Here is a 19,214-nt window from a genome sequence, read left to right as displayed (position 1 = left end):
ATGGGAGATGTAGTCCAAAAGGCGCCGTAAAACCACGAGCGCTTGGACTACAACTCCCACCAGTCTCTGCGGCGAGAATTCCCAAATTTCGCCTTTTCCCCCAAATTTCCCCTTTTCCCCCCAAATTTCGCCTTTCCCCACCGCCAAATTCCACTTTTCCCCCACCAAATCCCACCAGCTCCACCCGCCGTGCCATCCCAACAAAACACAGCACACCAGGAGCTCAGTTTTTTTCATTTTTCCCTTTTTTTTTTTAAAAAAAGAAGTTTTTCTTATTTTTTTCCATTTTTGTGGGGGTTTTTTTGTGTTTTTTTTTTTTTTTAAAGGCTGGGCAAGAGGTAGGATAGAAAAAGGGCGTTTTTGGCCTCTGATAGATCAGGTTAGGGAGATCTTCTCATTTTCACTCCCTTGTTGAAACACACCTGGGCTACTGAGGGAATTTTACACAATGAGTTAAAAACTTTTTATATTCCAAGAGATATCTCATATCCACAAAAAAAATAAGGGAGGGAGAAAAAAAAAAGGAAGATTTGAGGCATAAATCACATCAAAAAGACTCCGTGTCCTACCTTTAAATAAGGAAACGTACAAAAGTGGCCAACGGGTTGTGCAAAATTCTTCCATTTGCTCGAATATTTTACAGAATCAGTACAGGAAAAAAATGTAGAAATCAGTAAAAAATAAAAATTAAAAAAAAACCAAACCCCTAAACCCCCCTGGAGGGATTTGTCACGTTTCAGCAACAGGAATTTTGCTGTCCCAGGGTGGCAATCTTGGCTCACGTGGGGAGAGCTGGGCACTTGCAGGTCCCTTTTAGTTTGAATTTTTTTCCCCCAGCATAAGGCAAAACCGACCCTGAAAAACACACTGAGATCCACAAAAATGATGTAAACGAAGGATTTATCTTCCAAAAAAAAAAAAAAAAAAAAAAAAAGAACAAAAAAAATCCCAGTGGAATAAAATCCAGAGGGATTTTCCAAGAGGCTCCTTTAAAACAGAGGGTGTGAGGCTGAAGGCATTGCAGCTCCAGAATTCCCACACTTTTGGCTTCTTTTGGGGTTTTTTTTTCCAGCTGTTTCTGGTTTCTCCTAGGGGGGAAAAAAAATTCCCCCCCCTCAGGAAAACTCCAAATAAACCCAAAAACCCCTCCAAGGATGACTTTGTGCAATTCCTGCCCCAATTCTCAGCTAAGGCAGCGAAGTCCCTGCAATTTGTGTTTCCAAAAAAAATCAAAAAACCCCATGGATTTCAGAAACACATCCCAAACCAAGGAGGAGGACAAACGCCCAAGGCGGCGGCGGCGGCGATCCAGCATCGGGGATTGTTTTTTGGGGGGGAAAAGGAGGGGATTGTGTTGAATTTGGACTGCAGGGGGGTTGACTCCATGATTGACCCCCCGGGGTGGCTGTGGTCAGCGGTGGCCGCGCTGGGGGCTCAGGGGGTCTCGAAGCCCACGCGGAAGCCGGGCTGGGGAGGAACCACGGCGCCGTTCTGCCCCTGCGCCGCCTGCACGCCGTAGCCGGGGCTGATCCACGGGGCTGAGGACTGGCTCTGCCTGTGGGGGGGAAAAAATCCTCCATGAATTCCTAAATTATCCTTTAAGGATTCCTACAGCTTGGCAGGGAGGGGTTTGATGCAGATTTGGGGTGCTGAAGGTGATGTTTTAGGATTTTAGCTTCTCTATGTGTGGCAGGACGCTCAACCCTCCCCCTTTTCTCTCTCCCTGATCGGTGCCAGGAAATGGATGGCTCAGGTTTAGGTTGATGGCCTAATCAAGGGCTATCTGCTGCTGGCGACTGAAAGTCTGAAAAGACACTCCCCTGTGGGATGTAGAGAGAATGTGAGAAATTTTCAGTGACTACAAATACACACTTTTATCCTATAAAAAGCTCACGAAATCTCAGAAAGGTAGAAGCTTTCTACATGGACGTTGGAGCGTGAAAAAGCCTCTCCCCAGGGTTGGACGCAGCCCTCTGGTTATTTCCCTGGGATTGAGTGAGGAAAACTAATGTATTCCAGCTCCAAAATTGAGTTTGGTAAGATCATTTGAGTTTCCTAAATTGTATTATTCCGGCTAACTTATAGGTACCTTTCTTAACTTGCATTTCAGCTAGCTCAAGCAAGCATCTCTTAACTTGCATTATAGTTTAAGCAAGCATTTTTTGCATTTTTAACTATCTTTATAGTTCAAGCAAGGTTTTACCCCATAATTGCATTTTTAGCTATTATAGTGTTGCAATTATGTATTCATTGTGTGTCTATGTGTGTCAATCTGTTCTATGTTTGTATCTTTGTTATGTTCTGAGTTTAATAAATGGTATTTTTAGACAAATTGGGCAAATATCAAAGAATCTTGCAAACGGGACTAAGTCTTGGGGAACTAGCGATCTTAAAGTCTGCCAAACTGTAAAAACACATAAAACTCCTGTCTCCCATGCAAGACACTATTTCCCATGTATCTTCAATCCTGTAATTCTCTAGTTCATACCTCTGCACTCCACACAGGGTATGGATCTAATTTCTATCATTTTTAGCCAAAACAACTCCTCTCCAAGGCCAAAACTCAAGGACACCTCACTGTCTCAGAGCCTCAAGATATGGAAACAGCAGTGAATGAACTGGGGGAGCAAACTTGGAGTGATTGACTTCATTAGCTGAAGCTGTAATTGGAGGATTAACCCTGAGATGCAAATGAACAGAACTTGTAAAGGATGAAAAACTTGTGACTTATAAAAACCTTATAAAGTATGACAAGCTGGTGCCCTGCTGTCCATGTTGGGTGTAGCCCTGGGTGAGCTGTGAGTGCCCTGAGTGCACCTGAAGGCCTTCAGTAAATTTATCTGCTTTTTATTATCTTCACTCTGTCTAACCTCTGCTTTAGGTAAACCCACCAGGCATCAAGGGGGTGACATTTGTCACCTGCCCTGTCACACACTGGCATATCCCAGCACAGCTTTGAGGTGACAATGTGGCTTCTCAGAGGGCTAAAATTCGGGATCAGAAGGTTCTGGACTCACCCGAATCCCTGCTGGTTCCAGGCCTGGCCGTAGACGCCGTAGGTTGGCACCTGCCAGCCGTTGGGCACATACTGGCCCAGCTGGGCACCGCCGTACCACTGGCCCCACTGCCCGTAGGGGGGAGGGTAGCTCAGCTGGCTCTGCAGGACACAAGGAGGGTCAGGGAATTGGGGAATTAGGGAATTCCCTCTGCCTGGATGGGGAGGATAATCCCTGATATCCCCTACTTGATCTGGGGCTGTGGTTTGGCTGTGGGATCTTCCAGGTGGCTCTGGGAATTCCATCCCAGCCCCTCCCCACCCTCATTCCTGCCCAAAATCCCATTTCAATCTCCCCTTTCCCAGTGTGTCCCCATTCCCTGTGTCTGTCCCTCCAGCTCTCCTGCAGCCCCTTCAGGCACTGCAATGCTCTGAGGTCACCCCAAAGCTTCTCTCATCCCCCTACAGCAGAGCTGCTCCGCCCCAGTTTGTGTCTCCTCCCTGTCCTGAGGACGCCACAGCTGGGTGGCTTTGTGGGATTGTGTGGGTTGGAAAAGACCTTTAGGATCCTTTTAGGATCATGGAGTCCAATTGTTCCCCCAGCACTGCCAAGGCCATCACTGACCATGTCCCCAAGTGCCACATCCACATGGCTTTTAAATCCTTCCATGGATGGGGACTCCACCATGGCTGGACAACCCTTTGGATGCAGGAATTGTCCCAAAATCCCATCCAAACCTCCCCTGGCCCAGCCTGAGGCCATTCCCTCTCCTCCCATCCCAGTTCCCTGGGATCAGATCCCAAATCCCACCTGGTTGTCCCTCCTCTGCAGAGCCAGAAAGTCCCCCCTGATCCCCCTTTCCTCCAGTCTGAGCTCCCCCAGCTCATTCCCATTTCCCAGCCAATTAACAGGGTGATTAATGAGGAGGCCCACCCCATTCCCAGGGACGCCTGACCTGCTGGACAGGGCTGACCATGTCGGGTGTCTCCTTGCCCCAGTAGCACTTGACCACGTGGCCCTCGATGGTGGTGCCGTTGACGGAGACGATGGCGTGGGCTGCGCTCTCGTGGGAATTGAACCTGGAAATGGGGATGGAATTCGGGAGTTTGGGAATAATTCACTCAGGGGGGACAGCTGGGAGCAACCCTGAGGGTCTCCACCAGCCCAGAGAGGATTTGGGGCTGTCACAACCATAAAAAATGTCCCTGTGCCCCCACAGTGCCCCCAAGGCTGCTTTTCCTGACTCCACGCTGTGATTCTCCCTAAATAAATTGGGAAATGTGGCAAGGAGAGCAGCCAGTTTAGGGTTTTTATTATCTGGGCTTTTTTCAACAGAGGGGTGAGGCTGGTTCTGGAAAAAACTTGAACTCAGTTGCCTCAGTAACTCCTCTGAGGTGACACAACAGACTGAGACCCCATATGCCCAAGGGTTCTGTTCCAAGTGGTTTCCAGGATTCTTCCCACTTGTTGCAGCCACAATCCCTCCTCAGACAGAGGAAGGAACAAGAAGCTCTCTTGATGCCTCAGGATTTTAGCTTCTGTATTTTTCATATATCTGTAATCCTGTAATTCTCTAGTGTATAACTCTGGGCTCCATTCAGGGTGCTAAGCTGCTGTTGTCTCATTTTTAGCCAAAACAATTCCTCTCCAAGCCCAAAACTCAAGGACACCTCACTGTCTCAGAGCCCCAAGATATGGAAACAGCAGTGAATGAACTGGGGGAGCAAACTTGGAGTGATTGACTTCATTAGCTGAAGCTGTAATTGGAGGATTAACCCTGAGATGCAAATGGACAGAACTTATAAAGGATGAAAAACTTGTGACTTATAAAAACCTTATAAAGTATGACAAACTGGTGCCCTGCTGTCCATGTTGGGTGTAGCCCTGGGTGAGCTGTGAGTGCCCTGAGTGCACCTGAAGGCCTTCAGTAAATTTAACTGCTTTTTATTCTCTTCACTCTGTCTAACCTCTGTTTTAGGTTAGCCCATCCAGGTATCACTGTCCCCCCCCAAACCCCAATCCCCACCCCAAATCCCAGCCCCACCTGACGAAGGAATATCCTTTATCCGGGAACACTCGGATCTCCATGATCTGCCCGAAGGGGGAGAAGGTCTGGCGCATCAGCTGCTCTGGAGCAGGAAGGACAGAGAGCAGCGTGAGGCACCCGTGGGGACATGGGGACAGTGGGGACAGAGGGGACAGAGGGGCCACACGTACCTGAGAGGCCCGAGGTGACTCCCCCGCAGTACACTGTGCAGTTGCTGGGGCTGGACTGAGTGACCACCTCATCGTAGGACAGCTGTTTGGTGTTTGCTGGAAGAGATGGGATGTGGATTTGGGGTTTTTGAGGGATGGGAATTGGGGAGGAATTGTCACCCTGGCTGGCATGGGATGTTGGGGACAATTTGTGAACCTACTGAGGAAATGGAGAATCTCTGTGGGGACATCTCAGAGCTCCTTGCAGGGCCTAAAGAAGCTCCAGGAGAGCTGGAGAGGGACTGGGGACAAGGGATGGAGGGACAGGACACAGGGAATGGGGACACACTGGGAAAGGGGAGATTGAAATGGGATTTTGGGCAGGAATGAGGGTGGGGAGGGGCTGGGATGGAATTCCCAGAGAAGCTGTGGCTGTCCCTGGATCCCTGGAGTGTCCAAGGCCAGGCTGGAGCACCCTGGGATGGTGGGAGATGTCCCTGAGGGTGGCAGGGGTGGAATGGGATTGATGGGATGGGATGATGGGATGGGGTGGGACAGGGACAGGATGGCACAGGACAGCCTCTGAGGTCCCCCCAAGCCCCAGGACAGTGGGATCCCCACCCCAGCAGCTGGCAGAGCACAGGATGAACTCTTACTCTCATAGGTGCTCTTGGGAGCTGGAGGTTTCCTCGTGGCCCAGTTGGTCCTGATCTGCCGCCCGCCGAGCCACTGTCCCCCCATCTGCTGGATGGCATTCTCTGCATCCTGGAGAGGGAAAAGGGGACAAAAACCCACTGCTGGCACCTCTTCCTTTGGGACAGAGCACAGGAGTGACACCACCTTTGGGACAGAGCCATGGGAGTGACACCACAGAGCTCTTCCTTTGGGACAGAGCTACAGGAGTGACACCACAGAGCTCTTCCTTTGGGACAGAGCTACAGGAGTGACACCACCGTGATCCCAACTGCCCCTGGATCCCTGGAAATGTCCCAGGCCAGGCTGGACAGGGCTTGGAGCATCCTGGGACAGTGGGAGATGTCCCTGCCCACGGCACTGGATGGGATTTAAGGTCCTTTCCAAGCCAAACCAGTCTGGGATTCGGTGATTTATATGGATTTATAGAGAGGAGCTTCTCCCTGTTACAGTCAGGGAAATTAAAAAGTGAAAATCATCCTGGGAATCTTGAGACTGACACAGCTCACTGTTTATTGGAGAAGGAAATGAAGGGAGCTTCCTGTTTATTAGAGAGGGAAATGAAGGAAATGAAAGAAATTAAGGAAATGAAGAAGGAAATTAAGGGATCTTTCCCATTCATTGATGGAGGAAACAAAAAGACTTCTCCCATTTATTAGAGAAGGAAATGAAGGTAAATTAAGGAAATTAAGAAGGAAATGAAAAGATCTTCCCAACAGAGAAGAAAATGAAAGGAAATGAAGGAAATTAAGAAGGAAATGAAGGGATCTTCCAGTTTATTAGAGGAAGAAATGAAGGAAATTGAGAAGGAAATCAAGGGATCTTCCAGTTTATTGGGGAAGGAAATAAAGAGAAATTAAGGAAATTAAGAGGAAATGAAAAGATCTTCCCATTTATTAAAGGAGGAAACAAAAGGATTTTTCCCATTTATTGGGGAAGGAAATGAAGGGAAATGAAGGAAATGAAGAAGGAAATGAAGAAGGAAATGAAGGGATCTTGCCCTTTATTGAAGAACAAACGAAGGGATCTTACCCACTTATTGAAGAAATTAAAGGATTTTATCCATTTTTTGAGGAAGGAAACAGAAGTCTCTTGCCCATTTATTAGAGAAGAAATGAACAAATTTTTCCCATTTATGGAAGAGGGAAATGAAGGGATTTTCCCCATTTTTGAGGAAGAGCACAGATGAACCTTACCCATTTATTGAAGGAGGACATGAAGGAATCTTTCACATTTTTTGAAAAAGGAAATGAAGGGATTTTACCCATTTATTGAAGAACAAATGAAGGGATTTTACCCATTTATTAAAGAAGGAAATGAAGGGATTTTGCCCATTTAGTGAAGAAGGAATTAAGACATTTTACCCATTTATTGAAGAGGGAAATGAAGGGATTTTGCCCATTTATTAGAGAAGGAATGAAGGGATTTTCCCCATTTTTGAGGAAGGGAACAGAGGGGTGTTACCCATTTATTGAAGAAGAAATTAAGGGATTTTACCCATTTATTAAAGAAGGAATTAAGACATTTTCCCCATTTTTGAGGAAAGGAACAGAGGGCTCTTACCCACTTATTGAAGAAGGAAATTAAGGGATTTTACCCATTTATTGAAGGAAATGAGGGGATTTTACCCATTTTTTGAGGAAGGGAACACAGGGCTCTTACCCATTTATTGAAGAACAAATGAAGAGATTTTACCCATTTATCAAAGAAGCAAATGAGGGGATTTTACCCATTTATTAAAGCAGGAATGAGGGGATTTTCCCCATTTTTGAGGAAGGGAACAAAGAGCTCTTACCCATTTATTGAAGATGAAATGAAGGGATTTTACCCATTTATTAAAGAAGGAAATGAACGGATTTTAGCCATTTATTGAAGAAGAAATGAAGGGATTTTACCCATTTATTAAAGAAGGAAATGAAGGGATTTTGCCCATTTATTGAAGAAGGAATTGAGACATTTTATCCATTTATTGAAGAAGGAAATGAAGGGATTTTACCCATTTTTGAGGAAGGAAACAAAGGGCTTTCACCCACTTATTGAAGATGAAATTAAGTAATTTTACCCATTTATTGAAGAAGGAAATGAAGGGATTTTCCCCATTTTTGAGGAAGGAAACACAAGACTCTTACCCATTTATTGAAGAAGGAGACGAAGCCATAGCCCTTGGATTTGCCTGTGGCCATGTCCTTGACCACCCGAGCATCCCTGGAAAGCACAGAGCAGAGATCTTTATTAAAAATTAAAATTTATTAAAACATCTTGATTAAAAAAATAAAATTGATTAAAATCTCTTTATTAAAAAATTTAAATGTATGAAAATCTGTCTATTGAAACCCAGCCCTGGGGCAGGCTCAGCTCTAACTCTTGTTTATTTGCCAATTTATTTGCACATTCTACCTGCTCATTCCAAGTATTAAATAGAAATGAATTTAAAAAATAACAAAAATAAGAATAAGAATAAGAATAAGAATAAGAATAAGAATAGGAATAAGAAAAAATAAAAATAAAAATAAGAATAAAAATAAGAATAGGAATAGAAATAGGAATAAAAACAAGCATAAGAACAAAAATAAGACTAAAAATAAGAATAAAACCAAGAATAAAAATAAGAATAAGCATAAGAATAAATATAAGAAAAAGAATAAGGATAAAAACACTAAAAATACTAAAAATAGTAAGAATAAAAACAATAAGCATAAGAATAAAAATAAGAACAAAAACAGTAATAAAAATAAGAATTAAAACAAGAATAAGAAAAATAGCAAGAATAAAATAAAAATAAAACCAAAAATATAAGAATAAAAATAAAAAAGCAGTAATTAAAAGGCATACGTCGCCTGTTAACTGAATTCTTTAATTCTCAGGTCCATTTGTTACCCCTTTTTTGGGCAGCTGCAAATTTTGAGAGATCAATATTTCAGGAAAGAAATTGAAGGAAAGAAAACATATTTCAAGTCTTCAAAGCACACATCAGACATCAGTGGCACAGCAGCAATCAAACAGGAGTGATTGGAACTATCAGGTACAGCAAAAAAAGAGAGGAAAAAGGAATAAAATGGCTAAAATCAGAAAACTCCAGTGTTTGTCCAGTGTGGTTGGCTGTGGAATTCTGTCCATTCTTCAGGGAAACTCTGCAAAATAAGCAGAGCTCTTTTACCTGGGATTGGAGCAGGAAACAGTGGGCAAAGTTCATTAAAACTCACAGTTTTTAAGCCTAATTAAGAGTAATTCTGCCACCCAGAGGCCCAGATGCCTGAGGAAAATCTCACTCCAAAGCAGCAGGAAATGTTTGTTTTGTCCTGTTAGATTCCCCTTTTTTTCCTCTTTTCCTAGGTAACAATTTGGGTAAAACATCCCAAATTACCCAAAAAAGACACTTTGGGAAGCTTTGTGGAAGCTTTTGGGAAGTCTTTGGGAAGACGAGTGATAAACTCATCTTTGCTTACGTTCAACTGAAAACTTGGAAATAAAGAGCAGAAAATGAGGGAAAACTTTTGTAATTGCCTTAAAAAGACACTTTGGGAAGTTGAACTGAGATTCCTTGAGAGGGAAAAGCTCATCTCTGCTTATCCTTGAATTAAAACTTGGGAATAAAGACTAGAAAATGAGGGGAAAATATTCCAAATTGCCCAAAAAAGACACTTTGGGAAGTTGAGTTGGGCTTGCTTGAGAGAGAAAAACTCATCTTTGTTTATCCTCAACTGAAAATTTGGGAATAAAGACTAGAAGATGAGAGGAAATATCCCAAATTGCCCAAAAAAAGACACTTTGGGAAGTTGAGCTGGAATTGTTGAGAGGGAAAAACTCATCTCTGCTTACTCTCAAATGAAAACTTGGGAATAAAACCAGGGAAAACTTGGAAACTTTGGGAAAATTCCCCAAAAAACGGGGAATAAAATGAGGAATTACTCCCATTTCTCTCTGTGCTGATCATGCACTATTTCAACCTTGAGGTCATCCATTAAAAAATAGTTTAGCACCAGTAAAGATTAAAAAAAAAGAGAAATAAATCAGGAAATATCCCATAGCAGCATTTTTGCAGGGCCTGGTCACTGAGGAAGCACAGCTGGAGAAGAAATTTCAACCAATCCTTGTTTTTCCAGGTTAAATTTCAGTAAGGGGAAAACCTGGGTTTGGAAGAAGAGTTGAAAAGGGAGAATTCTGCAGGAAATTGGAGAAAAAAAATTGAGTTTCAGGTTGGATGGTGAGTCTGAACCAGCATGAGCATCACTGCCTTCCCATCACATCACATGCCAAGGGGTTGGGAACAGGGAAATTTGGATTTCCCAAAAAATCAAAAAAAATTTGGATTTTCCAGCTTTGCCGGAGGAGGTGAGGAGGTCAGAGCCACAGCAAGCTGGATACAACTTTCCCAGGAGAGCAGAAGGAGGTGGGAGGGAGGATGTGGCTGTGGGAGCAGCAGTGTCCCTGCAGTGTCACAAAGCTGGGACAGGTGAGCAGCAGCAGCCAGAACTGCTCTGCCCCAAAAAGGACTTACGAGATCCTGCCGAAGGGAGCGAAGGCTGCCTTGATGTCCTCAGTGGTGATTTCAGGGCTCAGGTCACCGACAAAGACGTGGAAATGGTCTTTGGGGGGAAAAGAGAAAGGATTTAGTGGGTGGAGAGGCCCTCAGCAGAGGAAAAAACTCTCCTAAAAAATTTCTTTATTAAAACCCCAGCTTTACTCGAAATACATTATTAAAAAGCACAAAAAGTGGTATTGAACACCACAAAAATGGCACATTGAATGCTGCAGGAAGAGCAGAGTTTGCTGCAGAACAAATTCCTGCTGTTCCTGACAGACCCTGTGCTTGGCAGTGATCTGAAGGACACATAATTACATCTTGAATTTTACAAACTGCTTTTAAGACCTGCCAGCATTTACTGCACAAATCTGAGAATATTTACATTTCAGTCTCCAGGAAAATCTCTCTCCCTTTCTCTGTGCCAGCATTAAGCTGGGATGTGGAATCCTGCAATGGTTTGGGTGGGAAGGGACATTAAAGTGCTACCCCTGCCATGGGCAGGGACACTTCCCACCATCCCAGGTGGCTCCAACCTGCCCTTGGACACTTCCAGGGATCCAGGGGCAGTGAAGGTGTCAGGATGGAAAGAGGGATTCCAAAAAAGGCACCAGGGAGAAGCAAAATGCCAGAATCCAAGGAGTTTTCCACCCCAGTCCTACAGTGTGTGACAGAGATTGAGCTGTGCCACAGGAAGCACTGAATTCTCCGCTCTGGTTGGACCCACCAGGCCACAGAAATTCCAAGAATTTTTCCACAGGCTTGTTGGGAGTGAAGGAATCTGTTTTGGAAGGAGCCTGGATGCTCCCAAGGAGGATCAGCCCTGCAGGGAGAGGCTCACTTTGCCCCAAAAGCACAGAATGAGGGGTTTGGGGTTTAATTCACAACTGTCTTTGTGCCAAACAGCCACAGATTTGCACCAAATCAAACCTCTGCACTCCAGATCCCTTCCTGCTGCTACAGGAAAATGAAAGGGAAGTCCTTCCACAAGAAATAAATGGAAAACATTAAAAAAAAAAACCCAAACTGAGCTTCAGTGAACATCCTGGAGATCCACCATGTGATGTTTGAGAAGACCTGATTACCTTGTGAGAGCTGTGTGAACCTGATGGCAAAGATCAGACCTGCTCTGAAGTTTAATTAACAGAATTACAATAAATAATTAGGATTCCAATCAAAACCTGTGTGGTGATTTCTGTTTAAGGACCTGCACAGCTCGGGGCACAGGTGACACTTACTGCTGGTGTCTTTCTTCTGGCTGCTGGGGGTGGTGGCCCAGTTCACTTTGACCTCCTGCAAATGGGAATCACACATCAGGTTTGGCAAATCCCAAAAAATTCGGCAAATCCCAAACAGCTCAGCATCCCCAGGGCTCAATTCTGACCCTACAGGGCACCTCATGTGCCAGGCTGGGGTGAAAGCTCAAGTTTAGGATTTTTCTAGGGAGATGGATGGGGACAGGCTCTTGTGACAGGGCAAGGGACAATGGGCTCAGACTGAAACATGGGAAGTTCCACCTGAATATGAGGAAAAGATGAAAAATATGAATGAAAATGTAAGGGGAAATTTTCCTTGGAGGCCTGGAACAGGCTGAGCTATCTCCTCCTCTGCAGACATCAAAGCCCTGCCTGGATACCATCCTGTGCAAGCTGCTCTGAGTGAACTGCTCTGGCACAGGATCAACTCCAGAGCTGCCTTCCAACCCCAGCCACTCTGAATTCTGGGGTTTTTCGCCCAGTTCCGCATCCCCAGCTCCCTCTGAGCTCATCCCAACACTGAATTTCTCCTCCCAACACTCTGAGCTTTGAGCTTCTCCTCCCAACAGTCCGAACATCTCCTCCCAACAGTCCAAACTTCTCCATCCAACACTCTGAGCTTCTCCTCCCAAACACTGAGCTTCTCCCCTCAACCCTGCGAACTTCTCCTCCCAACACTCTGAGCTTCTCTTCAACACTGAGCTTCTCCCCTCAACACTGTGAACTTCTCCTCCCAACACTCTGAGCTTCTCTTCAACACTGAGCTTCTCCTCCCAACACTCCCAGCTTCTCCTACAACACTCTGAGCTTTGAGCTTCTTCTCCCAACAGTCCAAACTTCTCCTCCCAAACACTCTGAGCTTCTCCCCTCAACACTGTGAACTTCTCGTCCCAACACTCTGAGCTTCTCTTCAACACTGAGCTTCTCAACACTCCCAGCTTCTCCTCCAACACTCTGAGCTTTGAGTGTCTCCTCCCAACATTCCAAACTTCTCCTGCCAACACTGTGTGCTTCTCGTCCCAACAGAGCTTCTCTTCCCAACACTCTGAGCTTTGAGCTTCTTCTCCCAACATTCTGAACTTCTCCTCCGAACATTCTGAGCTTCTCCTCAAACACTCCAAACTCCTCCTCCCAGTCACGTCCCACCAAGACCTCCACCCAAACCAAGTCCCTGACACTTGCAGCACATCCCCTCTGTCCCCAGTGGGATTTCCCCCTGCAATGCCCCAGACCCCCTGGCACAGCCTGTTTCACAGCCCAAACTCACCCCAGAACCATGACAGCTTACCTTACCCATTATCTTCCTGCCGTTCATGGCAGCCAGGGCGGCGGCCGCGTGCCGATGCTCGTAGAACTCCACGAAGCAGTAGGGATCATTCCCAGCTGTCTGAGACACAAAACGAGCCAGGGATTAGGGATACAAACCCTCAAACTGCCTGTTCAGCCCAGCCTCTGACTGCTGACACCCCAACAGCCCCAAGTGGACAGGGTTTATTTACTCTACAATGTTCCCAGATGTTGCGATTTTGCTTTAGGAAGATTAAAAAAATATGGAAAAGGGTTTTTAAAATCTCATTTACGACCCCCAATATGATTTAATGAGCTCTTTCCCCCTCGCCATGTCTGCCCATCCTTGGATTTAACACCAGGCATGTGGCAGAAATGATGCCAGAAACACCTGACTGCATCTCCAGATTTATTTAAGGTGGTTTTGCCCCTTTTCCAGGGGAATTCCCAGACACACAAGCACAGCTCTGAGGAACACAGAAATCAGAGGATTTGGGCTCTTACATCCATGATCATCTTGCAGTTCTTGCAGGGTCCGATCTGGCTGAACAGCTGGAGGATCAGAGCCTCGGTCACGTCCCTGGAGAGGTTCCCCACGTACCTGAGGGTCAAACACAGCGAGGGACACGGATGTTGGACACACTGAAAGCTGGAGAGGGCTTTGGGACAAGGGATGGAGTGATAGGGAAAGGGGGAATGGCTTCCCACTGCCAGAGGGTGTGGCTAGCACAGGTCTTTCCCATGAGAATTTTTTCTTGTGTTTTATAAACAAAGATAAAGTTTGGATGTTATTAAAAACAGTATCTCGAGATTTGGACAGTTCAAACCTGGCCAATCAGGCCTAGGGTGAGGTTTTTGACTGACCAATCTGAGTGACCTCTGAAAAATCTATATAAGTTGGAATTAAATAATAAAAGCTCTCTTTTCTACGCCACGCTGAGAATCCGGGTCTTTTCCTCTGCTAGCGGCTCAACAGTGACAAGAGGGCAGGGTTGGAAGAGATTTTGGGCAGGAATGAGGGTGGGGAGGGCTGGGCTGGAATTCCCAGAGAAGCTGTGGCTGCCCCTGGATCCCTGGAAGTGTCCAAGGCCAGGCTGGACAGGGCTTGGAGCAGCCTGGGATGGTGGAAAGTGTCCCTGCCATGGCAGGGGTGGCACTGGCTAGGTTTTAATGTCCCTTCCCACCCAAACCACTCCATAATTCCATGATTCTATGAACTCCATCTACCATACTGTTTTCTGAGTACAGAAACTCCAGTTCCCATATCCCATCATCTCTTCCCAAACACCACTTCCCAGCTGTCCCAGCAGCTCAGGCTGGTGTTTGCCCACGTTTTACACAACATTTCATCAGTTCCTTCCAAAGCACTCAGGTTTTGGAGGCACCAGATGTGCCTGGAACACCTGAGGGCCAACGTGCTCGAGTGCACACATTCCCAATTCGGGCAAGGATCAGCCTCCCCAAGCACAAACACATCCCAAATCCCTGCTCCCACCTGGGATTTTGGCTTCCTTGGCCACAAAACCCATCCATGACCCACGGCTGGTTGTTTTTGTTGTTGTTGTCGAGCCCAAGTCACGGGATTGTTATAAAAAACCCAGTGAGAAACCTCAGCCCCCGAGGTGTGGCAGCAGCTTCCCGCAGAGGAACGTTTGTGGGAAACCTCTGCCACGGGGATCCAGGCCAAATCCCAGCGCTCAAACCACTGGGATTTGGCTGCAAATCACCTGCAAGTGCCCTGCAAGTCACCTGCAGTGCCCCCTGAGCTGCTGCCAGAGGGTGAAGGGGTTGTGAGGAAACAAATCTGAGCTCTGCTCACACTCCTGCTGCTGGAGGGATGTGGTGTGAAATTTGGGTGTGCAGGAAATGTGGGAAGGAGACAGAGCCTGGTTTTGTCAGGAATGGGTCATACAGGAGCTCTGTGTTAATTATTTGGATAATTGTTTTAGGTAGGAGGCAGGGTTGTGTTTTGAAATCACCAGACAGACTTTTACTGGTGTTGTCTCGCTCAAAGTGAGTGATTCTGGCATTTCTGACAAGTTTCTTTAAAATGTTAAAAAAAGGAGGGATTTGAGCACTTCATTAAGGCAATTAACAGCAGAATGCTCTTGCCCACAGCACACCTGAGAGTGGGAATCACAGGGGTTGGAAAAGACCTCCAAGATCATCAAGTCCAACCTTTGACCCACTAGCACCTTGCCAACCAGAGCAGAACCAGCAAGACCTCCCTTAAACTCCCTTTTAAAAATATTATAATTATTTGGATAACGAATCAGTGGAGGCACCAGGGTGATGAGCTTCACACAACCCTCTGGGTCCACATTAATTAATTTGTGACTGGAAGTTTCCCCAACAGGGCATCCTCACCCTGACCTCTGCACTAATGGGATTTCACCCTGATAAACAGGCATCTCCTGAAGTATTCCTGACCTCAGCACTGGGTTTAGCTGGAGAAAGCAGGTTTTAGGGAAGTGATTCCCACAGTGTCACTTGTCCTGGGCTACTCACACATGACACAACCCAGCACTGAGGTGACCCTGCCAGGCAGGTAACACAGTAGAGCTCGATCCTGGTTCTTCCTGCACCTTTCCCTTACCTCTCTTTCCTGCTAATTGGATGAGAATCCAATTAACAATCCAGCTGCTGACCCTTTGCAGATGAAGGGCTATGTTATCTGAGTTTATCTTGAGGAGCCAAACCAAACTGCTGCCAGCACTTGTGTGCTTCAGACAACAAATTAAATGAGAACACAAATCCCACGCGCATCCTTCAGGCCTCCATTGAAAACACAAACAGGAGGACTCCGTCCCTTCCCAGGCTGCCCTCTAACTGCTCTGCAGAGCCATAATCTGCTGTTGAAAAGTGGCTTTCAAGGAAGGGAGAAGGAGCTGCCTCTCCAGGAATTCATTTCCACGAGGAGAAACAGCTCCTGATGGAGCACAGGGCTCTTCACCCACACTCACTGACATGGGTGAAATTCATTTCCATGAGGAGAAACAGTTCCTGATGGAGCACAGGGCTCTTCACCCACCCTCACTGACATGGGTGAAATTAATTTCCATGAGGAGAAACAGTTCCTGATGGAGCACAGGGCTCTTCACCCACCCTCACTGACATGGGTGAGGTGGAAAAGGCAAAAACTAGGAGTTACTTCTAGGAACGTCTGGAATCTGTTCCAGAAAAACAACTGGAATGTGCTGAAGGAAGAAGGAAAGAACAGGGTGTAGAGGGCTCTGGAAGTCACACAACTGAGGGAGCCCCAAAATCCACACCTAGGGGAGTTTCTGGAGCAGAAATCCTACAGAAATCCCTGTGTGTGCATAGATTTAACACCCACTGGAGATCACCTTTACCTGCACTTTCTGCCTTTGACAGCTCGCTCTAAACCCGACCTGTGACACCCAGATGGTGACAATCCTCCCAAGAGGGACACTGGGAGATAATCAGAGAAATCCTACTCTGTTTAAGGCTGGGCTCAGTTATCCTGGAGGTCTTTTCCAGCCTCAACCATTCCCTGTGTGTGCCACGAGCCACACGTGCTGCAGGACAGGGACACGCCGAGGCCACCAGGCCCTGCACAACCCTTGGGGTGGGAGGAAAACATCTTCCCAAATAAACACACAAACACACCAGCGGCTCTGTGTTTGCAGAGGCCAGGAATAGCTCCCAAAATGGGGGAAAACACCGGGATTGGGGAAGCAGAGTGGTCACTGCTAAGGACAGCTGGGGTGAGGCATGTCAGGGTCTTGTTTTCCTGTGGTTATTTGGCCAAATGGTTTCTCAGCCCCTGGGGAGAGGCAGCAGTGCAAAGGCACAACATTCCCTCACCTTGGAATGATTCCCTTTCTCTCGTGTCTTTCCTGCTGCACTGGAGAACAAGGCTTATGGAAGCTGGATTGGGAATTGGAATCTGATTTCCCTGATCCAAACGAGGGAAAAATACTCCAGGTAACAACATCTGCCTGGGAAAAGGAGGGAAACACAGCCCAGGTGTGCATAGGGGCTGTGGGAAACAGAGCCAGACGTGCACAGGACCAGCAACTTTTGTTAAAATCCAACCTAAACCTCCTCTGACGTGGCTTTGTAATCAATTCCTTGGGAAGCAACAGGTTCACAGAGTGCTTTGAACACTGGGATAAGCACTGGGGTCACAGGCACCTCCTGGTCATTCCCACGGGGCTGCTGACCATGGCAGTGAGGCTGCAGCTGTTTGCCAAGGTAGCCCCCCAGAGAGGGCAAAATCCAGCCAGATGCTCACAGAAACCTACATGGATCATGCAGGATGATAGGATCACCATCATGGACTAGTTTGGGGTGGCAGGGACTTTGATTAGCCAGTTCTACCCCCTGCCATGGGCTGCGATGGATTGGGAATGGGGACACACACACCTTAAAGACCCTTTCCCTCCACATGTGAATTGGGATGTTCGAGGGTTGGGAAACACCTTCTACACCGCCCTTCCCTCGAGGTGTGAGCTGGGATGGTGTGGGGAGAAGAGCAGACACTTTCCAGACACTCTTTCTCTCCAGAGGAAGGGGACACACACCTTCTAGATCACTTTCCCTCCAGATGTGAGCTAGGTTGGATTGGAAAGGGGGAATACACACCTTCTAGACCCCTTTCCCTCCGTATGTGATCTAGGCTGGATTGGAAAGGGGGAACACACACCTTCTAGACCCCTTTTCCCTCCACGTGTGAGTTGGGATGTACTGGGGAGAGCACACACAGCTTCCAGACCCCTGTCCCTCCAGATGTGAGCTGGAGGCCCAGGGAGACGCCCGGAGCGTAGGGCAGGCCGGCGGTGCCCAGCACTGGGAACGGGGAAAGGGCAGGAATACCGCGGGAGGGAGCCGAGCTCCCCTCGCTGCCAGAGGAGGCCGGCTACCCCTCAGCCCCGGGCGCTCCCTCAGCACCGCGGGCAGCCGAGGGTCCGCGGCGGAGCCCTGAGGGGCCCCGTCCGTGAGGCGACCCCGGGCCGCCCCTCCCCGCGGAGCCGGGAACAATAGGCGGTCTCGCCCCCTCCCCACTCACAGGGTCTTGGGCATTTCATCCTCCATGGCGCCGCCGCCGCCCGCCCCGGCTCTTCCCGCCCGCCGGGGCGGCCCCGTGAGCCCTGGGCAGCCCGGGCAGCCCGAGCGGCGCCGGCCCCGCCGGCGGACGGTCCCGCGGCGGCTCCTCGCAAGATGGCGGCGGGCGGGCGGGCTGAGGGGCCGGGGGGGGCGGGAACGCGCGTGCGCGGGGAGAGCGCGGGAACGGCGCGGGGACGCGCGGCCAGCCCGCTCTGCGCATGCGCGGCCGTGAGGGGCGGGAGAGAAGAGGTTAAAATTCGATTAAAAGAAAAGAATTGGAAGTTAAAAAGGTGGAAAATGAAGGGGTTTAAAATAAAGGTGTGTAACATGAGGCGGTTAAATGGGAAGGAGTTGAAAGGGTTAAGAGTAAAGAGGTTAAAAGCGGGGAAAAGGTGCTGGTGGGTACTGGAACGGGGGAATCAGTGTGGGGAAGTGACAATAAAGGTGTGAAAATAAAGGTGTTGAGAGAGAGGAATTTAAAATTGAGGAATTGAAAATAATTGAAAGTAAAGGGGTTAAAACCGCGGTGAAAAGCGATAGGCGGGTCAGGGACATCGGGGCACTGGGAATGGGGGCAGCAGGGCTGAGAAATAAAAATAAAGGGAGTTAAAGGAGTTAAAATAGTGGAGTTTGAAATGAAGGAGTTGAAAAGTAAAGGTTAAAATGGAAATAATTGAAAGTAAAGGCGTTAAAGTCGGGGTGAAAAGGGACATGTGGGCAACGGGGTGGCACTGGGAAATAAAGCTTATGAAATACATGGATTAAAAGTAAAGAGACTAAAATAAGAGTAATTAAAAGTAAAGGGACTAATATTAATTATTTAAAATTAATTAAAAATGAAAGAATTAAAAGTGAACGGTTTAAAAGCGGGGTGAAAAGGGACATGTGAGCAGCAGGAACAAAGGGCAGGAAAAAAAAATCTGAAGGAGTTAAAGGAATTTTTACAAAGGGGTTTAAACTAAATGAATTTTAAAACGAAGGAGGTAAAAATAAAATAATTAAAAGTAAAGGGATTAAAAGTAAGGGGATTAAAAGTAAAGGGATTAAAAGCAGGGTGAAAAGGTAAATGTGGGCACCGAGGGGGAGCCTTCCACCGGGGCGGGACAATTAAAATGAAGGAGTTAAATAAAAATAATTAAAAATCAAGGATGTAAAATAAAGGACTTTGAAATTCCGCATAAAATAACTGAAAGG

At 47.0% G+C, this 19,214-nt stretch overlaps 1 protein-coding gene across 2 annotated transcripts; it reads right to left on the bottom strand.

Moving 5' to 3' along the window:
* Positions 1–223: 223 nt before the first annotated feature.
* On the bottom strand, positions 224–18,153 carry TIA1 (TIA1 cytotoxic granule associated RNA binding protein). Of its 2 annotated transcripts, none has more exons than XM_085080752.1 (12): positions 17,983–18,153; positions 13,455–13,551; positions 12,952–13,050; positions 11,646–11,700; positions 10,384–10,471; positions 8,015–8,090; positions 5,849–5,957; positions 5,214–5,309; positions 5,041–5,125; positions 3,952–4,075; positions 3,018–3,157; positions 224–1,555 (listed from the first exon to the last, which is right to left on the bottom strand). In XM_085080752.1, the coding sequence occupies exons 1-12, from the start codon at positions 18,006–18,008 to the stop codon at positions 1,435–1,437; spliced, it is 1,116 nt and encodes a 371-aa protein (XP_084936878.1). In that variant the 5' UTR covers positions 18,009–18,153; the 3' UTR covers positions 224–1,434. The 2 variants fall into 2 exon arrangements, with proteins under 2 accessions (XP_084936878.1, XP_084936877.1); XM_085080751.1 differs by lacking the exon at positions 17,983–18,153 and adding an exon at positions 16,779–16,963.
* Positions 18,154–19,214: the final 1,061 nt, after the last annotated feature.

Source organism: Lichenostomus cassidix, chromosome 22 (genome assembly GCF_008360975.1).
Source record: "Lichenostomus cassidix isolate B80296 chromosome 22, HeHo_3.0, whole genome shotgun sequence".
NCBI classification, from domain to species: Eukaryota; Metazoa; Chordata; class Aves; order Passeriformes; family Meliphagidae; genus Lichenostomus; species Lichenostomus cassidix.
Note: the sequence above shows the minus strand (reverse complement) of the source record. Positions and strands in the feature narration are given on the sequence as shown.